Source organism: Pinus tabuliformis, chromosome 4_2, assembly GCF_031772625.1.
Source record: "Pinus tabuliformis cultivar Carrire ecotype Pingquan chromosome 4_2, CPIR1, whole genome shotgun sequence".
Taxonomy (NCBI): Eukaryota; Viridiplantae; Streptophyta; class Pinopsida; order Pinales; family Pinaceae; genus Pinus; species Pinus tabuliformis.
In genome coordinates, this window is record NC_142304.1 from 119,687,815 (window position 1) to 119,711,304 (window position 23,490).

At 38.6% G+C, this 23,490-nt stretch overlaps 1 protein-coding gene across 3 annotated transcripts in view; it reads left to right on the forward strand.

Annotated features, from left to right (window-relative positions):
- Positions 1 to 23,490, forward strand: part of FANCM (DEAD/DEAH box RNA helicase family protein) — a 318,538-nt gene that overhangs the window by 260,152 nt on the left and 34,896 nt on the right. For all 3 annotated transcript variants that reach the window (XM_089428297.1, XM_089428299.1, XM_089428298.1), the window contains exons 14-19: positions 11,129 to 11,199; positions 11,415 to 11,464; positions 11,551 to 11,716; positions 11,872 to 11,999; positions 12,199 to 12,543; positions 12,651 to 12,717. In XM_089428297.1, coding sequence (XP_089284423.1) covers positions 11,129 to 11,199; positions 11,415 to 11,464; positions 11,551 to 11,716; positions 11,872 to 11,999; positions 12,199 to 12,543; positions 12,651 to 12,717 — 827 coding nt within the window. The remainder of the gene's footprint in view (positions 1 to 11,128; positions 11,200 to 11,414; positions 11,465 to 11,550; positions 11,717 to 11,871; positions 12,000 to 12,198; positions 12,544 to 12,650; positions 12,718 to 23,490) is intronic.

The following is a 23,490-nucleotide window of genomic DNA, read 5'->3' on the forward strand; positions in this document are numbered from 1 at the left end:
TTCACCCAAAGATATGGATCTCACAGTGAGGAGTCAATAGAGGAGTAGAGGATCTCTAAGATGTCTACTTCAACCAATTTATGTTGGAGGTAAAATTTTCATGAGGCTTGGGGCTTTCCTATACTAAAATGCCTAGATGAAATGCATGTAAGTTGTTTCCCCAACATAAAATAATGCTACATGCAAATGCTTCAAAGAGATTGATTTGCAATGCTTGAAAATGAAATAGTGTTCAACATAAGTTGCAATTATAACTTCAATTGGAGGAATAAAATTAGCTTACAAGTGTTGCATGTGTCTCATCAATGAATTAAAATGATACAAGTAATTTTCTTGAAAGTAAAATTTGTTTGATATAGACAATGACAATAAATTGCTCAAATAGTCAAGATAACAATGTAGCATAAAAATGAAGCATGTATTCAAGTGCTCATGAAACAATTTACCAAGGTAAATGGAAACGAATCAAAGTTTGTTAAGAATATAAAATGTTTGCATGTAAAGGATAAATTGCCCAAAGTAAAGTGTAAGCTTGTAGCTTCAAGCAATAATGAGATAGAGAATTCAAAGCTCAAATGAAACGGTAACAAACTTTAACTTAATGAAATGTGATAGTGAGGTTGTGTTAATTCCCAATTAAAGCATGCATGTAAGTGAAAGGAGTATGAAAGCTTAAACCATGCAAATGTCAATCGACCCAAGAGAAGCCTCCCTCTAAATGGGGAGATAGGATACCATGGGAGAAATACCAAGCTCCCACAAGCAAATTAAATCATTTATTAATATTACAATGAGAAGAGGGCCCTTCAGAGTCCTCAACTAAACTTCAAGGAGAGTCCTCACAATATTTGCTTGAAACTTGGACACTAGACCTCCTTTCTTGAGAAAGTAGTGACAAGATATCACAAAACTTATGCAAGGGAAACAAGGTGTGAGTTTCCTCCAAATGCCCACGACTTAGAGAGGAAAATGGGCAACCCTCTATGGAACTCGACTTGGCCAAAATAAGCCTCAAAAGGGCTCATGACATCCTTGGAAATCAAACCCCGAACATTTGCCAAAGGTCCTGCAAACACTTGTTAGATGTTGCGGGAGGTTGCTCTTCAAAATCTGCTACACAAGAGTTAGCAAACAATCCAAACAATGGCTGCAAAATAAGTTAAATTATTAGTGAAATAATCAGCAAGATAAAATGTATATGTACAATTATAATTTAGAAAAAGCTAAGCTAAAAAGTGGAGTAAACTCTCGTCTTTGCTTAGCCATCTTCAAGCTCTTAGATAGCAAATGAAAGAAATGAAGTACAATGTTTTCTAAAAGAGATTTAAGTTTAGAAGTGCTCAACTTGTGTACAAGCTATGTGCCAAAACCCCTACGAAACCACTTTGTAAGATAAGACAATGAAGACTCAAAGAACAATTGAGAGCTCCTTTAAGAATGTATCAAGAGTGGGTCGGTCTCTCCAAAGACTTCCCCTCATGCCGGATTCTGTGATCCCAACAAGACGTTCCCTCTACAAAACTTCAATCAAGAATTAGTTCCATATAGATTTAGCAATAAACAATGATAAGAAACTCTAGAGATTTATTTAAAACCGACTAGAGCATTCTATACCTAGGGCATACTTCTAAATCAAATGTCATGCAAGATAGATCTACATTAACAAATCTACAAGAGCACATGGAAACAAATTAGATCAAAGCACGAGTAAAAGGAATTATACCAATGATCAACAATTCATCACACTCCCAAAGGAAGAACACTTCATGAATGAAACCCCAAAGTCTTTATTGGTATTTTTGAAAGTGTACAAGGTGCCAACACTTCTGCAAGTACAATAGTTAGTAACAATATGATACAAATGAGAACTCAAGGCTCTATTATATAGAACTATGGGAGCCAATCCCAATGTAGAAGTGATTAAACAAGTGGCATGAGGTGACAATCCTAAAGAGAAATTCGAATTTGTTGAATGGAACTCCAATGCCAAGTGTAAAAATCGAATTCTGGCAAGTGGACATTATTTTCTTCTTCCCTTATGTGCCAAATTCGAATTTTATGATGGAATGACGAGTGTATATGGGTGGTAACCCATGTGGGGACAAATTTCCCACAAAAATCTCCACCAATTATCCTACCATATCCTCCCAAATGTGCATTAACTTCACAAATTTGAATTTCCAAGTAAACAACTTTTTCATTTAATGCCAAAAATTCGATTTTATTTGAGCACATGTCTTTTCTTTGATTTTAGGAGTCCTTTCCTTGTTTATCTCCCCCATAATTTTTCAGCTCATTTCAACAACATTTAGCATGTGTGGATATTTATTTTTCTCCATTTATTTAATTTCTGGCTTAATTAATTGCCAGATTTCCCACTAAACTTAGGAAAAGTGGGTTTTGAGGGTTAAAAATACATTTTTAATCCCTCAAAGTGTGTCATAATAGAAAGTTGAGGGTGAGAGGTGCAAATTTCATTACTCATAGCCCATACAACTTCTCTAGACATTACTTATTACATTACAAGTACCATTTTTATTGCAATTTCCGTAGTGTGGAAAATCTAAAAATTAAAAAAATGACTACCTAGAGACCTAACCAAATTCCATGAATTTTATGTGTGATCTAGTATGGTAATATACATCGATTCTAGACGCTAAGTTGTGTTAAGGGCTCAACCTTCAAACCGTCACCTTGATTTTGGGGTAAAACGTGAGTGAAAAAATCCAAATAATTGTCTGCCTCTGAAAAAGAAGGGATAATTAACTAGATAAAAAAAACACTCCAAGGTGTACTCGTTTGTTGATCGAGTCCGAACATCCTAGGCCTATTACAGACTCAAAACTCATCATTACTAGCATCACTTATTACAATTCCCCGCAGGGTGTGGACTCTGGGTGCAAGAAAGATGATGAAAAAATAGAACTAGAGTTTAAAAACTCAGTTGATTGATGATATCTGATCGTACAAGTGTCCATTGGTACATCCTTGGGCATGGAGTCTTCATATAATCATCAGGTGCCACTCTAGTGGTCAACATGACTGATTAGAGTGGAATTGCAAATTCAATTTGAGAAATTTGAAGAATACAAGGCTAGATAGAAGGAGATAAATGACAAAGTTGGGAGGAAGTGTCATCTTGCTGCAATGAGAGCAATTGCTATTGTTGAATTTGAATTCTGTTCCTCTATTTGTTCTGTTGATGTTTTGGACCCCTTTTGTTATGTTCCTCTCTCTTCGACGAGTAGCCTAAAAAGAAGAACATCCAAAGCTATTTTATGCCTTCTCCCATCTTTGTTAGTGCCTCTTAACCAAGTTAAACTCATCCCACCTTAGATAACCATTGGAAGAAGCAATACAAATATTTTGCTTTTGAATACATGGTTAGGTGGTGGTATGATGCATATATGCCTTTACATAAGCATTGGAGGAAGAAATACAAAGATGTTGCTTTTTAGTACGTACTTAGATGGTGGCATGATGTAAATATCCCCTTTAATGTTACTCGCTTACCTTAATACCAACTTATGTGAGTGTTACACTAAAAAATGTCACCATGACTATTTACAGTTAGTATGGCTCAATCAACAGTCATGCTACCCTCTTAGGCAAGTCTTATGCCTCTGCTATCCATCTCAAACTCAAAGAAGAGAGAAAGTCTTGTAAAAAATGTGTTTATCTCTGGGGACGCAGGTTCTCTCAAGCCTTACCTGCGGGGACGCTCACAATGTTCACAAAGGCTGCGTCCTTGGACGCTCTGTATGTTAAGGGACAGGTGCGTCCTTCTGTAAAAGGCAAAATGCGCAAGTTTCATCTTAAAAAGTTACTTGTGGTTACTTCTAGAACTTTCTAGAGGTCGGTTTGATGAAATGGATGCGCCTCCAGTTGGTTCATGTATCCCTATTAAGGAGGAACTTATCCCATCAATAAGGGAGCTATCCCACCCAAAGAGGGGGATTATCCCATTGATGGTGGACCTGAATAACCTCTTTACAGCACTATAAATAAAGGCATTGAGCCAGAGGGAGGGGAGGTTGAAGCTATACATTTTCTTTGGGTAAATGCTGCAGGAATTAGGACTCCCAGTGAGATCCCACTATTGTTGTGGGGAAGTGATTAAATGCTCCAATATGCATGATTTAAGGGGATCTCTTTTGCAAAAAGAGGTTTTGTCGATAGATTAATACATGAAGAATTTTAAAGATTCATGGGCCAAAACAGGTTGTACCATCTTGTTAGATGGATGGATTGATGCTAAATCATTCAACCATAAATTTCCTTGTCTTTGGCCCTCATGGAACCTTGTATTTAAATTTGGTTTATGCATTTGATAACGTGAGAGATTTAAACTTGTTAGCTCGACTTTTAGATGAGATTGTTATTTTAGTGTGGAGGCAAGGGTTGTTCAAATCATCATAAATAATGCCTCTATCTATGTTCTTGCTGGTTAGATGTTAGAGTCCAAATAGATGGTCATATTTTGGGTCCCATGTGACACACATTGTATAGTCCTCATGCTTGAAGACACAATCAAATAAGATTCGATCAAAACATTGTATAGAACATGCCATGTGCATCGCAAAATACATATACCGTTCAAGGGTATTGAACCTAATGAGGAAAAACACTTGGAGCAAGTACCTTGTTAGGCTTGCTATCATGAGATTCACAACTTGGAGCAATGTCTCCTTTCCCAAGCACAAACTTGAAAACATATCTCAAGTGATGAATGAAACGAATCTTAGCGGGCTCACAAACAAAATCGAAAATACACCAAAAAAATGTTTTTTTGTACATTTTTTGAAAGACAAACACCAATTTTTTTGTATTTTATTAAGTCCCTTATTAAGGTGTTGTACTTGGTAGATGGGGAAGAATTGGCCACGAGTTACATCTATGAGGCCATGGATTAAGCAAACGAGTAGATAATGATAACTTACAAGGATAGAGTAGCTAAGTATGGGTATATCTAGGAGATCATGGATAAGATATGGAATAGTCAATTGCATCTCCCTATTCATGCCACTAGGTATTTCCTAGACCCAAGGTATAGTTACAAAACTCAATTAGGAGAAGCTCAAGTTGGGGAGGTGAAATTGTATGAGTGCTTGGATCGAATGGTCCTTGATGAGACCTAGAAGCTAGAAGTACATTGACAGATTAATGCTTCATTATAGCCACAGGCATGTTTGGAAAAAACATAGCAAAGATTGCAAGAGATGTGGACCAACCATGTAAGCAATTCCAAAGGTTTTTTAAGTTTAGTTGTTTAAATTTAAATACTTGATTTTTTAGCCAACATTACAATCTAATTTGTTTAACTAACTTTTTCTTTGCAACAGGTTGGTGGGAGTCATTTGGTTGTCAATGTCCTCAATTGCAAAATTAACTAATTAAAGTTACAAGTTCTCTCTACGGAACCATTCTATAATTAGGCCATCGTGGGAGATTTAGCATAACTCTTCCTTGGAGAATCCAATCTTGATCAGACTTGCGGGGTTGGAAAGAGGACTCAGAGTGATACCGCAGGATGCAATTTCAGACCTTGGAGATCTGAAATTACAAAGATACAATAGATTCAATATCGAGCTCTTACATAGTGAAAAATTGTGTAGTTTTTTTGAAGTTTTGAATAAGTTTGGTTGAAAAATTAGTTTGAAGGAATTCAAAGGGTGTGGAAACTAAGATGGATGGTATAGAAGAAAAAATTAACTGCAACATGGAAGGTTTGAAAACAGTTTTGACAAAGTTGTTACAAGAAATGCTTACTAATGGCGAAAGGGTAGTAAAGAAAACTAATGACGAGAACAAACGAAATGTTAATCATGATTTCATAGACTCTAACGTGGCATTAAAGACCCACCATGTTCCAAAGATCGATATGAGGAAGTTTGATGGCAAGGATCCCGTAACATGGATACTATAGATGGAGAAATATTTTGATCTCCATAATGTGCAAAACACACAAAAGGTACGCATTACAACTATATATTTGGAACCAAATCAGTTTGTATGGTATCGATGGCTTTGCTCTCGTAAACAATTTGTCACTTGGGCAATTTTTACGGAAGAAATGATAGCACAATATGAGAATACAAAAAGCAACACCTTTTAGCTAATTGATAAATCTTAAACAAAAGGGTTGAATGATGGAGCACATTGAGGACTTCCTAAGATTCCACATGGGAGGACGATAATTTTATACGGAAGCATCCAGAACTACTCAAGCGTTGAGGACAACACTTTTTGAACGAGAGGGGCATGTTAGGTCCCTATACTACTAGTGTGGCCCCTTATTGTTATTAGTGCAACCCCCTAATGGTATTGTTGTGCCCATGTAGTCCCCATGTTGTTATTATTGTGCCCCATAGAAGCCCAGTATTGTTATTGTTGTGCCCCTACAATATTATTGTTATATAGGCTTTGATTATATTGGGACCACTTAGATTCCTATATATAGAAAGGAGGTATTGCCATTTGTATCATCCAAGAATTGTTCATTTGTGTAATGTAAAGGAGGTTGCCCCCTTGAAGAGGCTGATTTTGAAGTCGTTGATCTATCTTTTCTATTTTTTTGTGAGTTGGTTTCATAACATAGTAGTTTTTCATTTTGTTCTCTGAGGCGCGAAATTTCTTTGTCTTTACTGGAGATGACTTCTTCGAGCTCTTTTTGCTTCTTTGGTATAGTTTTTATTATTATCTTGAAACATTAATTTCGAAATATCCTTAAAGTCTTCTAATGAAGGCTTTATCGGTTTTGACTTCGTTGACTCATCCTGGAAAGGGGTCATCTTCCTCTTGTAAGGAAACATGAAAATCTTTTTTTCTAAGTTTAGCATGAACGTATCCAATTCTTTTAACCAAGGTTTACCCAAAGTGATGTCAATTTTTGGGTTAAACATAGTTACGACACAAAATTGAGGTATGTATTCATAATGATCAGTTGTCACTTGTAAATCATTAATTTCATATTCTTTTCTGTCAAAAAGGCCTTCTCGTTCGCCTATATTTGGCTCTAGAATTAGTAGTTGATTTGCCAAATTACTATTAATGTAATTATCCTCGTTTGGATTAATAGAGATATTAATCTCTTCCCTTTGGATACACCCTTTTAATGTAAATAATCTAAAATCTACAATTGGAAAACCTTTATAGGAGAATCTTCCTTCTTTTATTTTTGAATTAGGCTCCATTTTTGCTTGTCGATAATTTTTCCTTAGCGACACTGATATATTCTTCCTTTCTTTTATATTTTTCAAATAAACACCCATTTTTTTTTTTTTGTAATATCTATCTATATATACACACACACAGAGACTCTCTCTCTCTCCTCTTTCGTTTTTTTAACTATTTTTAATAGTACTTTTGATTTTTTTAATTTTCTAGTAGTACCCTGTCTCTTTTAAGTATAATTCACGTTTTCCCTTTCTAAAAAAAGATTTCGCTTTCAGTTTTTTTTTATAATTTCCCCTTATACCTTACTTCTCGAGAACTTCAAATATGTAGAGAATTTTTTCCCTTAAAATAGTTTGATTTTGTTTTAAATTCGAATCTACTATTAATTTGAATTGGGAGCAAATATGTTTTTATTTTACTCTACTTTGGACAGTTGTGTTTTTTTATAGGAGAATCTTCCTTCTTTTATTTTCGAATTAGGCTCCATTTTTGCTTGTCTATAATTTTTCATCATTGACATTGATATATTCTTCCTTTCTTTTATTTTTTCAAATAAACACCTCTTTTTTTATTTTTATTTTGTATATATATATATATATATATATATATATATACACTCTTAATTATTTTTAATAATACTTATGATTTTTTTAATTTTCTAACAGTAACCTCTCTCTTTTAAGTATAATTCACGTTTTCCTTTTCAGAAAAAAGATTCCGCTTTGAATTTTATTTATAATTTCTCCTTATACCTAACTTTGTGAGAACTTCAAATATGTAGAGAATTTTTTACCTTAAAATAGTTTGATTTTCTTTTAAATTTGAATCGGCTATTAATTTGAATTGGGAGCAAATATGTTTTTAGTTTACTCAACCTTGGACAGTTGTGTCTTTTAAGTGCCATCACGTCCTTTCATTCAACGACTCTTTTCCTTACAACTGCACTTAGTTACGGTTTATTTGTTGGTGGTGCCCTAATTTCAACGCACTGTAGCCTAGTCGATTACCACGCAGTGTTGACATGATTGATGGTTTCCAGTGAAAACAACACACAACTGCGAAAATCGAGCAGTGTTTGCGGTAGGGAAGGCAATGACTTATGGCGGGTGGCCTATCGACGGCATGTGGGTGGTAGTTTCGGCAGAGTTGCAGAAGCAGTGGCAATGCCGCGGAAAGTCGCAAGGCAATAGGGGCGGCTCCGAGTCGGAACAACAATTTACAAAGTTCAGTTGGCGGTGGAACAAGCGTGAGGTCGAAATACGACTCTGTATGGATTTGTTGGGCGGATCAATAGTGGCCACGTCGTTAGCTGGTTGCAGTCACGACAGAGAAAGGTTTTTTTGTTTTTCGGCGGTCAGGGCTGGTAAGCAAGCTGACGATGGTCTATGGTGGCAGCCCGCGAATGTGCGTGTGCTCTGAGGCTGCGTTTAGTTTAGTTTTTATTTATATAAAAAAAATTATACCTTTTACTTATTTGGTTTTGGTTGATTTTTATTTTTTTATTTTTCTTATTTTAATTTTGGATTTTTTTTGGTAATGTAATTTTTTTTTAATAATATTTTTTTATATGTTTTTATTTTTTAAATCCTTTTATTTTTATTTTTTTATATCTTTCTTTTCTTATAATATATATTTTCTTGCTTCTTCTTTTTTAAATCGTCTTTCTGTATTTCTTTTTCATTTTTTTTCCAAGTCTTTATCTTAGTTTTTTTAGGTAAGATATGATTTATTTTATTTTTAGTTTCCTTTTTTTTATATTTTATATTTTTTATATTTTTATAATTTTAATGGCCAAAAGCCTAAGATTGCAAAATGGGAAAACTCCAAATTTTGTGTAGCGAAACGCTAGAATTGCACAACAACAAGGTTGACAGAATGTTGATGGCCAAAGGCCGGATCAGATTAGCTTTATGTAGCGTTTGAGCAGCCAGAGGATTGAACAACTCCGATACCAAATGGAACGAACAAAGTTCGTTCTTCAAGTTAAATACTCCATAAGACTTGGAATATGTAGATCTCCATTGAGATACAAGAACATATATTAAAATGTATGAATGAGAATGATGATACAAATGAGAGTGAGAGGTCTGCTTATATACTAGGCAAGTGCCTCTTCATAGAGAGTCATGTCCCATTTAGACATTCCTCTTCAACCTAATTACTAATTAAATAATCATTATTACAATTATCATTATTATTTATATTTAGTATATTTTATTCATAACACCAATTAAATAATAAAAACACTTTTCCCCATTTTTATTTAATAAAGTGACTTTTTATTAACTAATTATAGTTACTTTTAACCCTTGGAAATGCCCTCCCAAAAGCCCCTTTTCATCATGTTTCTTTGTAGATCTTTTGGTCATGATTCCAACAAGCTATTACACTATGGTGTTCCTCCAGATAATCAGCGCCAAATAGCACCTTAGTGTAAATGATTAAAACATGCCTAATAAATTTAATAATAAGTTATAACCCTGTTTTACAAGAATCAGTCAAATGCAATTGAACCAAGATTGAATTGTGTGGAACTGATCCTGATGATGAAATTTGGTAAATGATCCTAGTCGGACCCCATAAAACTCCTTCAAGACCCTCTAGGCCCACTAATGGTGTAATCCCGCTCCTATGACCTGGCTGACATGAGCTCTGGAAATCTTCCCCAACCACATCACAAGGTAATCCAAAAATTGGGGACATTACATTTTGACTCTCTAGGTGACCTCTTATCGTTAAAACGTAAAATATTATTTAGGACTTGTCCATTGTTGGTTTTCAAAGGTTTCTAATCACTTTTGGATCAACTTTCCCCTTTCAAGTACTCTTTCAATTCTCTAGGTGACCTCCTATCGTCTACAAAAGACTTGAACCATTTCACCTGGAGACAACATCTACGTACAACATGTCCAAGTCCTGTGTAGTGCATCCATTGAGGGCCTTGGCCTTAAGAAGTTAAGATACCATTTTATGTTGAACATTGTTTGTAGTAGAGAGGTGGCCTCATTATTAGACCTTTACATATGCACACACATTGGATGCTTGCTATGAGGATTGCCCTTGGTTTGTCCTAGGTGGTGTTTTAGGGGGTCCATGTTGAGTCAGACCACCATACTCTAGGGGTGGATAAGCTTTGCCAGTTGTGCCACTTACATGAGGCCGAGACAGAGGAGCATCTAATCTTTTGTTTCCATCTCTATTATGAGATCAGAGTGGGAGATATCATTTTCTCTATTGGAATTCAGGGAGTCACCTTTTGATATTCTTCTGTTATCCATAGCAGAGGTGCCTTGCTCTCTTCATGCAACAGATTTTCAGACAGATTGCAATCTCTTAGTGATCTAATGTAATGAAAGAACATTAAGATCACCTCTTTCTTCCTGGTTATCTTGTCAGCTTGGGAGAGCAAGTGCCAGACAAAGTGCCACAGCTCTTCAGCTTCGAAATCTGTGAGACCTGAGGTTTTGCACTCACTATGTGTCGTGAAATCTGGTGTACTTTTCAGTGCCATTGATCTTATTGCTGTGGTCATTCGTTGGACATTAATAAACTTATCTTATCTTTGAACTATTTTAGAGACAAATATACTCCTGTACATGCTGCTAAGAAATCATGAATGGGTAATTACTTTCCACTCATACATGCATGCCTGGCACTGACAATGTTTCAATATTCAATTGTTTTTGTCACATGTCTTGTCCCCAATGTCTTACTACCATGTTGGAATGAATAAATCTGGTGATGGTTCCATATAGTTCATTTTCTAAATGTAATGAGATCTGTGCTCAAACATACCAAATCCTAAGTTTGTTGGTTGGATGTATTATTCCCTATGAACTAATAATATTGATTTCTCTGTTTTGCTATGTTTTTGTCTATTAAAATCTTATTACTGAACAAATTTCATGGTAAACTAAATTCTAATTTTGAAGGCGATATTGATGAATTGAAGGGATATTATGGAGTCTTTGGGGAAGCTCGGAGATGTCGTCAAAGCTATGGAGTTTATTGGCCAAAGCTCTGGTGTGTTTGCTGTTATGATTTTATTCTTGAGTTAGTCATTGATAATTTTCGTTCTCTTCATATCTATTAGAATCTTGGTTTGATGTTGAAGTACATTTCGTTCTGTATTGATATTTTAATCTGATGCTGGTTGAAAGCAAAAGTTAAGCTCATGCTCAGGTTTCCAAGTTTGACAACACAAAATTCATCCTTGTTTACAATTTGCACTTTCACAGGGAAAGCATCCAAGGGACAGAGTCAGAAAGTTCAGCAAGCAGTTTTACAGGTGGAGTTTTGAACTCCAATTTGCAATTCAGAGAGGATGACCTGCAGACTGCATTGTTATTGATTATGTTTTGAGTTTTTGGTCAGAAATTTCGTGCAGGTGGATACAACACGATAGTGGCAACATCAATTGGAGAGGAAGGTTTGGATATAATGGAAGTTGATCTTGTAATCTGTTTTGATGCAAACGTTTCACCAATAAGGATGATACAACGCATGGGAAGAACTGGAAGGAAACGTGATGGTCGAGTTGATATCCTTTAGCTAGAAGAGAAGTTGACAATTAATGGCTGATTTACCGAAATATTCAGTGTTTTGTCATGTATTTATGATCTCAAAGGTTGAAGTTTACGTAATGTTCAATACATCCGGTTTATGTTCTTGTGAATTTTACTTAACATTATCTACCTATCTTAGCCAGTGAAGGATCAGAACTGCAGGGCTATTTAAAGAAGAAAGCCAAAGGAAAAGCATTAGGAAAGCACATGCACAATGGTGGTATCAACAGCTTCAATTTCCATTGCAGTCCTCGTATGGTATGACTTTTGAAATTTTAAGATTTTCCTCTTTAAATATGTCAATAATGGGTAATGAGTTAGCAAATGTTTGCAAATCCTAGAGAAGAACATTTTTCTGATTGCTTAAGGGATAATGTTGAGTTGCTGAGGAGTGAACATCTGGTAGAGAGGTCACTGCTGTGATAAACTAAAAGGTACTGGGTTGTTCTTCATGAAGGTTCCCCATAGCTACCAACCAGAGGTACAGTTTGTTGAGATGTCAATTGAAAAATTTGTTCCTCGGGGAAGGAAATCAAGGGCAGATGCTCTGCCAGCAGACAAAGAAGATGATGAATTGACAGAGTCTGAAAAGAATTTACTTGCAAAATATTTTGGCTCGGGCACTGAGGAAGCCTGGAAACCATCTCTTGTTGCGTTTCCTCACTACCAGTTGTTTCCATCACGAGTGTATAAAGTAAGACACTCATTCAAAACAACAGAAATGCTGATTGACACTTTACAGTTGCTACAAGAATACAGAACCTCTTTAACTTGTTCCAACACATCCTTCCTGAGAACTGAGGTAGCACACTATCTTTGTTCTTAGTGATTCTATTTTGCTCATAATATGATATTTGGGATTTAATTTTAGTTCTTATTAATCTGTTTGATAATGCCATTCGGTAATAGGTTGGAGTTTCTTCAGCAGAATGCTTGCCATCTGTATTGGATATCATCAATGAAGCTGGATCTCAAGGTATTTAGTCTGACTGATGGCATCTAGCATGAATATAAGTTCAGTTCTCTTTTATCTTTAGAAATCCAAAGATGGTGAAATAGAGAAATTCAAGGATGGTGAAATATAGAAATGTGTTGTGGAAACTGAAAGGATAAACTAATTAAAATGCTGTTACAAGTATGAGGGGATCGACTTGTGCATGGTCAGCACCTTTGCTGTCCTTCCTTTGACAGAAGGCCTGAAATCACAGTGGGTGTCATATGTGAAACTTTAATACCATGTCTGTCAAGCAGCATAGGCTTCAGGTCAGACAACCAGTAAACAGTTGAAATTTTCATATACACTTGGCCATTGGAGTTTTGAAGAGCTGACAATTGATCATGGTGTTTGTTATGAATAATATATATATAATAATATAAATAATGTCAACAATAATAACAATAAATAATGATTAAATAGCTAGTAATTAGTTAATGAAGAGGTATGTCCCTAAGGACATAACCGTTGTTGAAGAGGTACCTGCCTAGGGTATATAAGCAGACCCTCACCCTCATTGTAAACACACATATTTTATACATTCAACAATTCTAATATACAATTAATTGTACTACAATGGATGTCTGTCTTCGAAGGATTCTGAAGATAATTGCTGCGTATATGAACTTTGTTCATTACAGTGTTTTTTGTGCTTCTTTGCAATGCCCATCAAACCCACACCCATGTTGTTCCTTAGGTTTCATTAGGGTTTGATATTACCTATTTCAGCATTCTCCATGTATTGTTTTATTGCTTTCCACTTCTAATGGATAAACTTAGCTCTTCCATTGCTTACTCTGTTGTGTTCCTAGAAAGATCTGAAGATGATTCACACAATATATATCCAAGAGAAAATATAAAATCTCCTATAATTAATTAAATCCAGAACACCCTTAAGGTAGGGCAACAGCTTGCAAGGATCTTTGTATGGAAGGATAAACTCTTGTTCACTTGCCTTTTTGTGGGGGCCACGTTCCAATGAGCTAGGCTCCGATACAATAATTTTCTCATCCATGTTCAATAGGGATGACTCCATTCTTATTTGTGGCTACCAAATGCTAACTACATAGTGGGGCCTTTACCCTTCATTCTGGCGCGAGGCTTTACTCCAGGCTGAGCTAGATGGATTAATACATGTGACTGCTCAGAATTGGCCATTTGATGAGGTTAGCTTTCAAGGACTAGAGGAAATGAAAAGGAGCATGACATGGCATGAGTATTTGGGCCTGCCCACGTATCCACCTTTGTGCACGAAAACAATAGGTTATAGGAAGAATTTTGAATGATCTTCTTCTATCAGTTTGGGTGAGGTGTTTCCTGCAGTCTTGTAAGAAAGCTGGGATTGAAAGTGCCACCATAAAGAAATTCAATCACTCCCATAACCAGCACATCACAAAGGAAAAATATGGGCAAATTATCTTATGATTCCATTAGAAAATAATTTCTTTTAGTGGCTATGTGACAGCATAGAAGTCCATGGATGGTGACAATACAGCTCGGTGACAGTTTCATCCATTGTTGGCAGTAAGAGTTGTAGCCAGATTGGTGTTGAAAAATGCAGCAAGAAAGTCTCAATTTTGATTTTTGCCTTAATTAAAATTGAGAAAATTCGAGTTCCACATCAGCAAACAACTTGGAGGAGTTAACTGGGGTGACATAGCACTTGTCTCCTAGTTAAGAACAATCAATTCGAGTTAATGAGTTAAAGTTCAGTGTACTTGAGTTGATTCCTAAAAAATAGGAGTCTAGCTCAGTTAATTCGAGTTAGGGACATGAAGTTCAATTGTGTGCAGTTCGGGCACCTTGGTTTCTCATCTGGGAATTTGTCTAGCTTGCCTAAGGTAAGCCCAAGAGCATTTGTTCACTCTCATTGTACTCCTACCATATCATATAATAAAATGGCTTGGCTTCTTTGGAGTAAATTGTTGGTGTGCTGATATTTCTGTGGTATTTTTGAGTTTTGGTTGCATGTGAGCATTTTATAGCTGTTATTACTTAATATTTCCATTAGGAATATTACAAGTCTAAGTCCTTGGTGAACATATTGTTCATACAAAAAAGAGTTGTATAACTTGAGGCTGAAGTATGGAGACTTGGTAAATGTAAATCTAAATGTAATTAAAGGATGATGATAATGAAGGGCCAACATGAATAGCTTGCTAGACTTGTTTTTTGTAATTATCCTATTAAATTAAATTATAAATTGTTGAAGCTGAAGAGGAGCAACCAATATGTTGATTTGGGGTAGCATCGGATGTGCTCTAGCCATGAAATTTGGTGGAGAGGTTGGGGCACATGAGATATCCAATACCTAGAAAGGGTTTGGGCAGATTCTAAACAGATCAGGAGATATTCAAATAATTAATATTTTTAATGGAGTCCCTAATTTTAAACTTAGGGAAAATAAAATATTAATGTGTATTAATATGAATCTGTGTTAGAGTGGTCCAAAAGACATGGATCAAGCCAGATTTAATCTTAGCCATTGATTAGGGACTTAATCTCGGCCGTTGATATGTCAATAGGAAAAATATAAGAGGAGGCTTGAGGGTCACTTGGAGAACACACCAGAGTGATCAGTCATTCTATTCTCTAGAGCGGGGTTTGCTAAGAGCATAGTTGCGGGGGAGCGCCCCCCCCCCCCCCCCTTCAAACCCGCTCCCGAATCACGCTCCGGGCGGGAGCGGCTCGGGAGCACGCTCCCGAAAAAAAATTGTGCTCCCTGCCATTTTCAGGAGCGTTGCAGGGAGCGATCGCTTCGTCGCTCCCAGAGCGATTTTTAATGCCCGGGAGCGATCGTTCCCGGGAATTAAAAAACGCTATGGGAGCGTTTCGACGGGCGCTGGGAGCGATTCGGCGGAAAAAAATTCCGCGGACGCCAAAAAAAATCGATTTTTTTTTTTTTTTTAAAAGCCCAATGGGCCTAAAAAAATTTCATTATCACTTCATTGAGCAAGAGCTTGGAGCAAGAGCAAGAGAAAAGGAGCGAGGAGCAAGTGCCGAGGAGCGAGGAGCAAGCCTGCAGAGGTAAGTAACTTAGTAATTTAGTTAGTTTAATTTAGTTAGGTAGTAATTTAGTTAATTTAATTTAGTTTATTAAGTTTAAAAATCATGAATTTAAATTAAATTAATAATCCCAATAAATTAAATTAATTTGCAGATTCAAGAGTCAAAACCCTACAAACATCAAACACCATGGACCTGGCTATATTTCTTGGCATTTTCCTCTTCATGGTCCCTTTTATGGTTATTATGGTGCTGGAGAGTAGGAAACGGAGGGGCCAAACTGAAGAGGGGGATGAAGAAGCTGGAGAAAGTCAAATTGGTGAAAAGCCCGGTGAGGAGGAGCTGGAGGAGGGTGAACATGACCCTCAAAAAACTAAACAAGACCAAACTCCATTGTGGAAATATGTTAACGGGGCTGAAACAGGGAGAGGGGGTGGAACCACTAAATTTCATTGCCCCCATTGCAACACTGATTACACAGGTTCATACACCCGTGCTAGAAGACACCTCTGCGGGAAAAGGCCATGGGATGGAGACAAACAAATAGGAATCAAAACTTGTACAGCGATGTCAGCAGCAGATAGAACCAAATACATAAGGGAAGAGGAGGAAGCCCAATATAGATAAAAAAAATCAAGGGGTTTCTTTGAATCAAGCTCACACTCACAAAGAACTCTTTCAGCATCCTCCCAAGGCAGTGGATATGGAGGCACAGGGTCATCATCTTTAAGGCGTAGAACCATATCAGATTTCCTTGATGAGGGGTGTAGGAATGATGTGGATTCAAAGGTTTATAGGTTTCTCTATGCATGTGGGATACCATTCAATGTTCTTCGCTCACCTTATTGGCACGAAATGGTTTCTGCCATAAATGATGCCCCTAAAGGATACAAGAGCCCTGGGTATGACAAGGCAAGAACCGTTGGCCTTGATCATGAAAAAGCAAAAATATCACATTCTTTGAATAGAATGACAAGTTCTTGGACTAACCATGGGGTGTCCATTGTATCTGATGGATGGACAAATGTAAAAGGCAAGCCATTGATAAGTGTTCTTGCTGTGTCTGTTAGTGGTCCCATCTTTCTAACTACACATGATTACTCAGACAAGTTCAAGATCGCCATCAACATTGCAGAAGCATTACTTGAAACAATTGAGCGTATTGGCCCATACAATGTCATCCAAGTCCTCACTGATAATGCTCCTAATTGTAAGGCAGCGGGAGCAATTATTGAGGATAAATACCCCAACATATTTTGGTCTGGATGTTTGGTTCACACTTTGAACCTTCTGTTGCATGATATTGTCAAGAAAAAAAATGAACAATACCAATGGATTGGTGATTTGTACAAGAAAGGCAAACAAATGATAAAATTTATTACAAATCATAGCAATACCCATGGCCTTTTCCGCAGTCACTCGAGATTGGAGTTGTTGAAGATTGCGAAGACCAGATTTCTAGCTATTACCTCACCTTCAGGCACCTTTTGAAGGTAAGAGAGGCATTAGCTAGCATGGTATCAAGTCCACATTGGCAGGTATTAAAGGAAAGGGCTACAAATGCAGCTGACATGGGAGGTTTTGAAATGGTGGAAGAGGCCGCTCTTAATGGGCAGTTTTGGACAAGTGTGAGGCAGGTATTAGATTTCACCAAGCCAATTTATCACATGATTCGGTTTGCAGATACAGACAAACCAGTGATTGGCGAGGTGTATGAGCAAATGGATACCATGTTGGGGGAAATAAAAGATATTGTTCATAATAGAGATCCCAACTTGTACAAACTGATTCATGATTGTGTGTGTGAACGGTGGAATAGGCTTAATCTTCCACTACATTGCTTGGCGTATATCCTTACGCCAAAATACTACTCTACATCTTGGTTGGGCCAACCTGCAGTAGGGGGTGGGGTTAGGACCAAACCCCATTTAGATCCAGAGGTAACTAAAGGATATTTGGAAGCATTAGAAAAGTTGGTACCTGACAGGGAGGAATGTGCAGCTGTGCGCCTTGAAATAGGCAAATACTTCAGTGGCACTGGTTTGTATGGTAACTTCCATGCAATGGATGACAGAGATAGATTTGATACTCTCACATGGTGGGAAACATATGGCGGCCAGGGACTTTTGCCAAAATTGGCAAAAAAACTTCTTTCACAAGTTGTAAATACTTCTTCTGCAGAGAGGTGTTGGAGCATCTACAGCTACATACATAATGTGAAAAGAAACAGACTCAATGAAAACCGAGCAGAAAGCTTGGTTTATGTGCACTACAACTTGAGGTTGTTGAGTCATTACTGTGATCGGGCTTATGAGGATCCCACATAAAATTTGGGACAATCACCCAAAGGATGACAATTTGGAGGATGGCATTGTACATATTGAAGAACTGAAAGAGGAACTTGTAAGGGATGAAGATGAAGCAGCCATGCCACCTCCACCTCCACCTCCACCATCCAGTAGCAGTGCTCGAGGTCCAAGTCTTGTTCCTTTGCTGTCGCCACCTCCATCTACACTCTCACGTGGAGGTTCTAGTTCTGGTCGTTGGTCTGTGCGGGAGACTCCTAGAAGACCACCACGACCTGCTTATACTCCTGGAGACTCTCGTGGTAAGGGCCACATGTAGATTTACAATTTACTTGTCTTTTTTAGTTTCTATTAGACTTTAGTTTTCATAACTGTTGAGTTTTGAGTCCTTGACTCTTGACTCTTGACTCTTTCATATCATAATGATATTTTTTGTAAACAATATATCACTGTGACAATGAAAATTTGAAGTTTGAAGTTGGGCCTTGGCAATTATAACTCATTGGTAATGATTGTGAATTATGAATATGATGCTTTGTGAAAGACTAAAGTTGTTTCATTTCATTTCATTATTCATGTTTCATTTTATAAATTTATAACATTTCATATCATGTTAACAGTTAGAAGTTAGGACTTAGAAATATCTTAGATATTACTTCTTGTAATGGTTAAACTTAGCTTACAAGTACAACTTTGGTGATCAATGATGATAAATGTTATTGAATTTTCAATTTTGAAAGCTTGAAGTTGAAACTTTAAGATTGAATTTGATGAATCATGATTCATGAGACTCAATATGTTGCAGTTGTAATATGTATTTTACTAACTTGTGGACATGGTTGATGACGATTATAATTTCTAGATGATTGATGTGATATGGTTCAATGATCAATCTATGCTTTTTTTATGTTTTTTATGTCTAATTCATCATTCTACATGTTTTTGTTGACATATATGTATCAAAAATTAAAAAATATAAAAAATATATATATATATATATATATATATTTTTAAAAAATCGCTCCCGGATTCGCTCCCAAACCGGGAGCTTCTGAAAATGGTCGCTCCCGCTCCCGTTTTCGCTCCCGCTCCCCGCTCTCGCTCCCGCTCCCCACTCCCGCTCCCAAGCAACATGGGCTAAGAGAGATAGAATCAGTGATCGAGAGTTGCAGCTGAGGGGCATTGAGTACAGAGCGACAGAGAGGCAAAGATAGTGTCGGGAGAGCAGCGCAGTAGCCAAGGAGAGTGATGCAGAGCCAGCCAGGGCTCACGCAAGGCCATGCAGAGGCAGTGGGGAGCTGCGCAGAGCCTCAGAGAGGTCAGCGTTGCTGACACAGAGGGCCAGAGGGGTGACGCAGGGCCTTCCAGGGCTGACGCAGACCCATCCGCGGTGACGTAGGGCCAGCGTGAGGTAGAGAGGGGTTGATGCAATCCAGAGAGGCTGATGCTGGGGTTTCTGGGCAGATTTGTGCTGAGTAGCTGCCAGAAGGATTATCCGGGGTTTGAGCCAGGAGATTTGTCAGAAACTTAGAGGCATTACTGCCAAGGAAATTCTTTGTTGGGTAGGCTAGTTTCAACACCCAGATTGTACTCTGATATTGCTTAATAATAAAACCCTTCAGATAGCTACATCGGTTTTCCCACATTGGGTTTTTTCGTGGACATTAGTCCAAAAATAATGGTGTCATGTGGTGTGTTTGTTCTTGTTTCTTTTAGTTGCTGATCTGTAATATGTTGAGCATGCACTAGTGTTTATTTTCAGTATTTATATTGTAAATAACTTGTTAAGGAAAATAACAAGTAGGTAGGAATAAATCAGATAAAGTGCATGGAGGGTTTCTAACTAAGTAAACTTAGAAACTTCAACATGGTGTCAAAGGGTGATTGCAGATCACATGAGGACTAAAGGACATTAGCCGAGTGGAGCAATAGTAGCAGAAAACAGCTATCCCGAGGTGATAGAAGCTGTTTCTAGCAGAGCAGTAACAAGGAAGGGTGACCCAGTGCCTGTGTCATCAAGGGTGAGTCGGGAAGAGGCAGCGCATAGGTGAAGGAAGGCAAGAGAAGCCTCACGCAAAGCCACGCAGTAGCTGGGAGGACTGACGCAATTGGCTGAGAAGGCCGGGTTGCGGTGCCGGGATTGAGCAGAACCTAGGAGCTCTCGCCTTCAAGTTGCTAGGGTTTAGAAGGCTGCGGGAATATTGTAGAGTGGAGCTGGTGAGGTACTGTAGTCAGAACAGTACCTGACAGAGCAAGGCCAGAGGAGTTGTTATCCAGGGTTTCTAGTCGAGGAACCCGGAGCAGTGGTGCGGTTGCACAAGACGATCAGAGTAGGGGGCATCTCGATAGTGGCAGAAGGATTTCCAGGAGGGAAATCATGACTCAAAGGGAGTCCAGAAGAGAACTTCCAGACGAGAAGTAGAGAGACTCAGCAGGAGTCGAACCGAGAACTTCCAGACCAAAGGTAGACTCAGTGGGAGTCGAACAGAGAACTTCCAGACGGGAGGTAGACTCAGTAAGAGTCAAACAGAGAACTTCCAGGTGGGAAGTAGACTCAACAGGAGTTGAATAGAGGACTTCCAGACGGGAACTAGAGAGACTCAGCAGGGGTTGAATAGAGGACTTCTAGGAGGGAAGTAGAGAGACTCGGAGGAGTCGACAAGAAGAGCAGAGAGATGGCCATGAATGGGTTGAGGGATTAGGACAAGTTGGATGAGGCATCCAACTAGAAGGCTAGGATCCTGTTTGTTCTGTGTGCCATGAGTGCTCACATGCCACTTGAGAAGAAGTGGGGAGACATCGAGCTGTAGTCAGGCAGACTACAAGCGATGAGGGGCAGGATCCTCGAGGTACCTAGCCTTTTGGATTAGATCTTGCTATGGGAGCCCTGAAGAGGAGTAGCAGGACTGGCTGAGTCGGGTAGAGACGAATGTGGATGGAGCGACAGAGAGTGCTATAGTGCAGGAGTCTCGAGACAGTGCAGAGCTAGCAGGCTGCAACAGTGCGAGAGGCACGAGTGTTGCACCAGTGCAGGAAGGTACAGAGAGGTGTGCAACGGTGCGAGATGGAGGGAGTTGTTGTAGTAGCGCAGAGGTCAGAGAGGGAGCACTTGTCAGCGACAGAGGGAGCTTCAGCATTAGTGGGTGTCTCTAGCCCAACAGGGAGGTCAGTTGGGAGATCAGTTACTTACTTCTCAGTAACTGAGTTGTAGTGCAGTAGTGGGCAACACGATACAACATGATGAGACGAGGTGCAGTGCGGATGCAGTGCTGGGAGAAAGGACCAGTAGCAGCACGGATGCAGAGGGAGTTGTCGTACATATGCAACAGTGGTAGTGGCAGAACCATCTGCAGTAGTACATGATGCAGTAGTGCAGAGGATGTTGGGCAGGAAGGCCTAGCATCAACACAAGTACTGATGCCAAATGATTTGAGTAATACTTAGTGAGGAGTATTGCTAGAGCACAATCCTCGCTAAGAGGGAGTGTTGATTTGGGGTAGCATTAGCTCTAGCCAAGAAATTTGGTGGAGAGGTTGGGGCACATGAAAGGGTTTGGGCAGATTCTAAACAGATCAGGAGATATTAAAATAATTAATATTTTTAATGGAATCCCTAAGTCTAAACTTAGGGAAAATAAAATATTAATGTGTATTAATATGAATCTGTGTTAGAGTGGTCCAAAAGACATGGATCAAGCCAGATTTAATCTTAGCTGTTAATTAGGGACTTAATCTCGACCGTTGATATGTCAACAAGAAAAGTATAAGAGGAGGCTTGAAGGTCACTTGGAGAACACACCAGAGTGTTGATCTCCAATACCCAGAAAGGGTTTGGGCAGGTTCTAAACAGATCAGGAGATATTAAAATAATTAATATTTTTAATGGAGTCCCTAAGTCGAAACTTAGGGAAAATAAAATATTAATGTGTATTAATATGAATCTGTGTTAGAGTGGTTCAAAAGACATGGATCAAGCCAGATTTAATCTTAGCCGTTGATTAGAGACTTAGTCTCGGTCGTTGATATGTCAACAGGAAAAGTATAAGAGGAGGCTTGAAGGTCACTTGGAGAACACACTAGAGTAATCAGTCATTCTATTCTCTAGAGCGGGGTTTGCTAAGAGAGATAGAATTAGTGATTGGGAGTTGCAGCTGAGGGGCATTGAGTACAAAGAGACAGAGAGGCAGAGATAGTGTTGGGAGAGCAGCGCAGTAGCCAAGGAGAGTGATGCAGAGCCAACCAGGGCTCATGCGGGGCCACGCAGAGGTAGTCGGGAGCTGCGCAGAGCCTCAGAGAGGCCAGCGTTGCTGACACAGAGGGCCAGAAGGGTGACGCAGGGCCTTCCAAGGCTGACGCAGACCCATCCGAGGTGACGCAGGGCCAGCGTGAGGTAGAGAGGGTCTGACGCAGTCCAGAGAGAGGCTGATGCTGGGGTTTCTGGGGCAGATTTGTGCTGAATCGCTGCCAGAAGGATTATCTAGGGTTTGAGCCAGGAGATTTGTCAGAAACTTAGAGGCATTACTGCCAAGGAAATTCTCTGTTGGGTAGGCTAGTTTCGGCACCCAGATTGTACTCTGATATTGCTTAATAAGAAAACCCTCAGATAGCTGCACCGGTTTTCCCACATTGGGTTTTTCTGGGGACATTAGTCCAAAAATAATGGTGTCATGTGGTGTGTTTGTTCTTGTTTCTTTTAGTTGCTGATCTGTAATATGTTGAGCATGCACTAGTGTTTATTTTCAGTATTTACATTGTAAATAACTTGTTAAGGAAAATAACAAGTAGGTAGGAATAAATAAGATAAAGTGCATGGAGGGTTTCTAACTAAGTAAACTTAGAAACTTCAACACAATATTGATATCGAAGTTTGAAAGGATAACTTGCTTGAGGAATGCTGTAAAGGGGATTGGAAATTTCCTATATTTCCTAAGATTAATGATTCTGACCCCTAATGTTCTTCTTGATCTAGCTAACTACCAAGCGGTTATGAGAGAGTTGGGAGAGGACATACCAACTTGCCCCAAGTGTGGGCTAGGCACCATATGGCAGAGTCTTGGTTGACCCCATAGCTTGAGGAGGGACCCCAAGACTCTCATACGGGAGGTAACACTCATGAGAATGGTCTAGGCATCAAAGACAAAGGGAGACAAGAAACAATTGTGTCACAGACTGCCATCGAAGGGAGATTGACGGTGAATCTTGAACTCATTGTGTGCACCAACGACTTGTGAACCCATGTTTCGGGTTTAGACCTAGAGGTTGTGAGAGATTGACTCAAAGAAAGGGAGACAAGACTGCCCCCTTCATCACAACAAGCATGTCAGAGAGTTCATGCTTGAATAGTGCTAGTTGAGGAAACTAGTGAAGAATCTCTCAGACTGAGTCGAGAAGATTGAGAAGAACTCAGTCGTTTGGATGTGTTATGCACAAGAAGAACTAAAGAG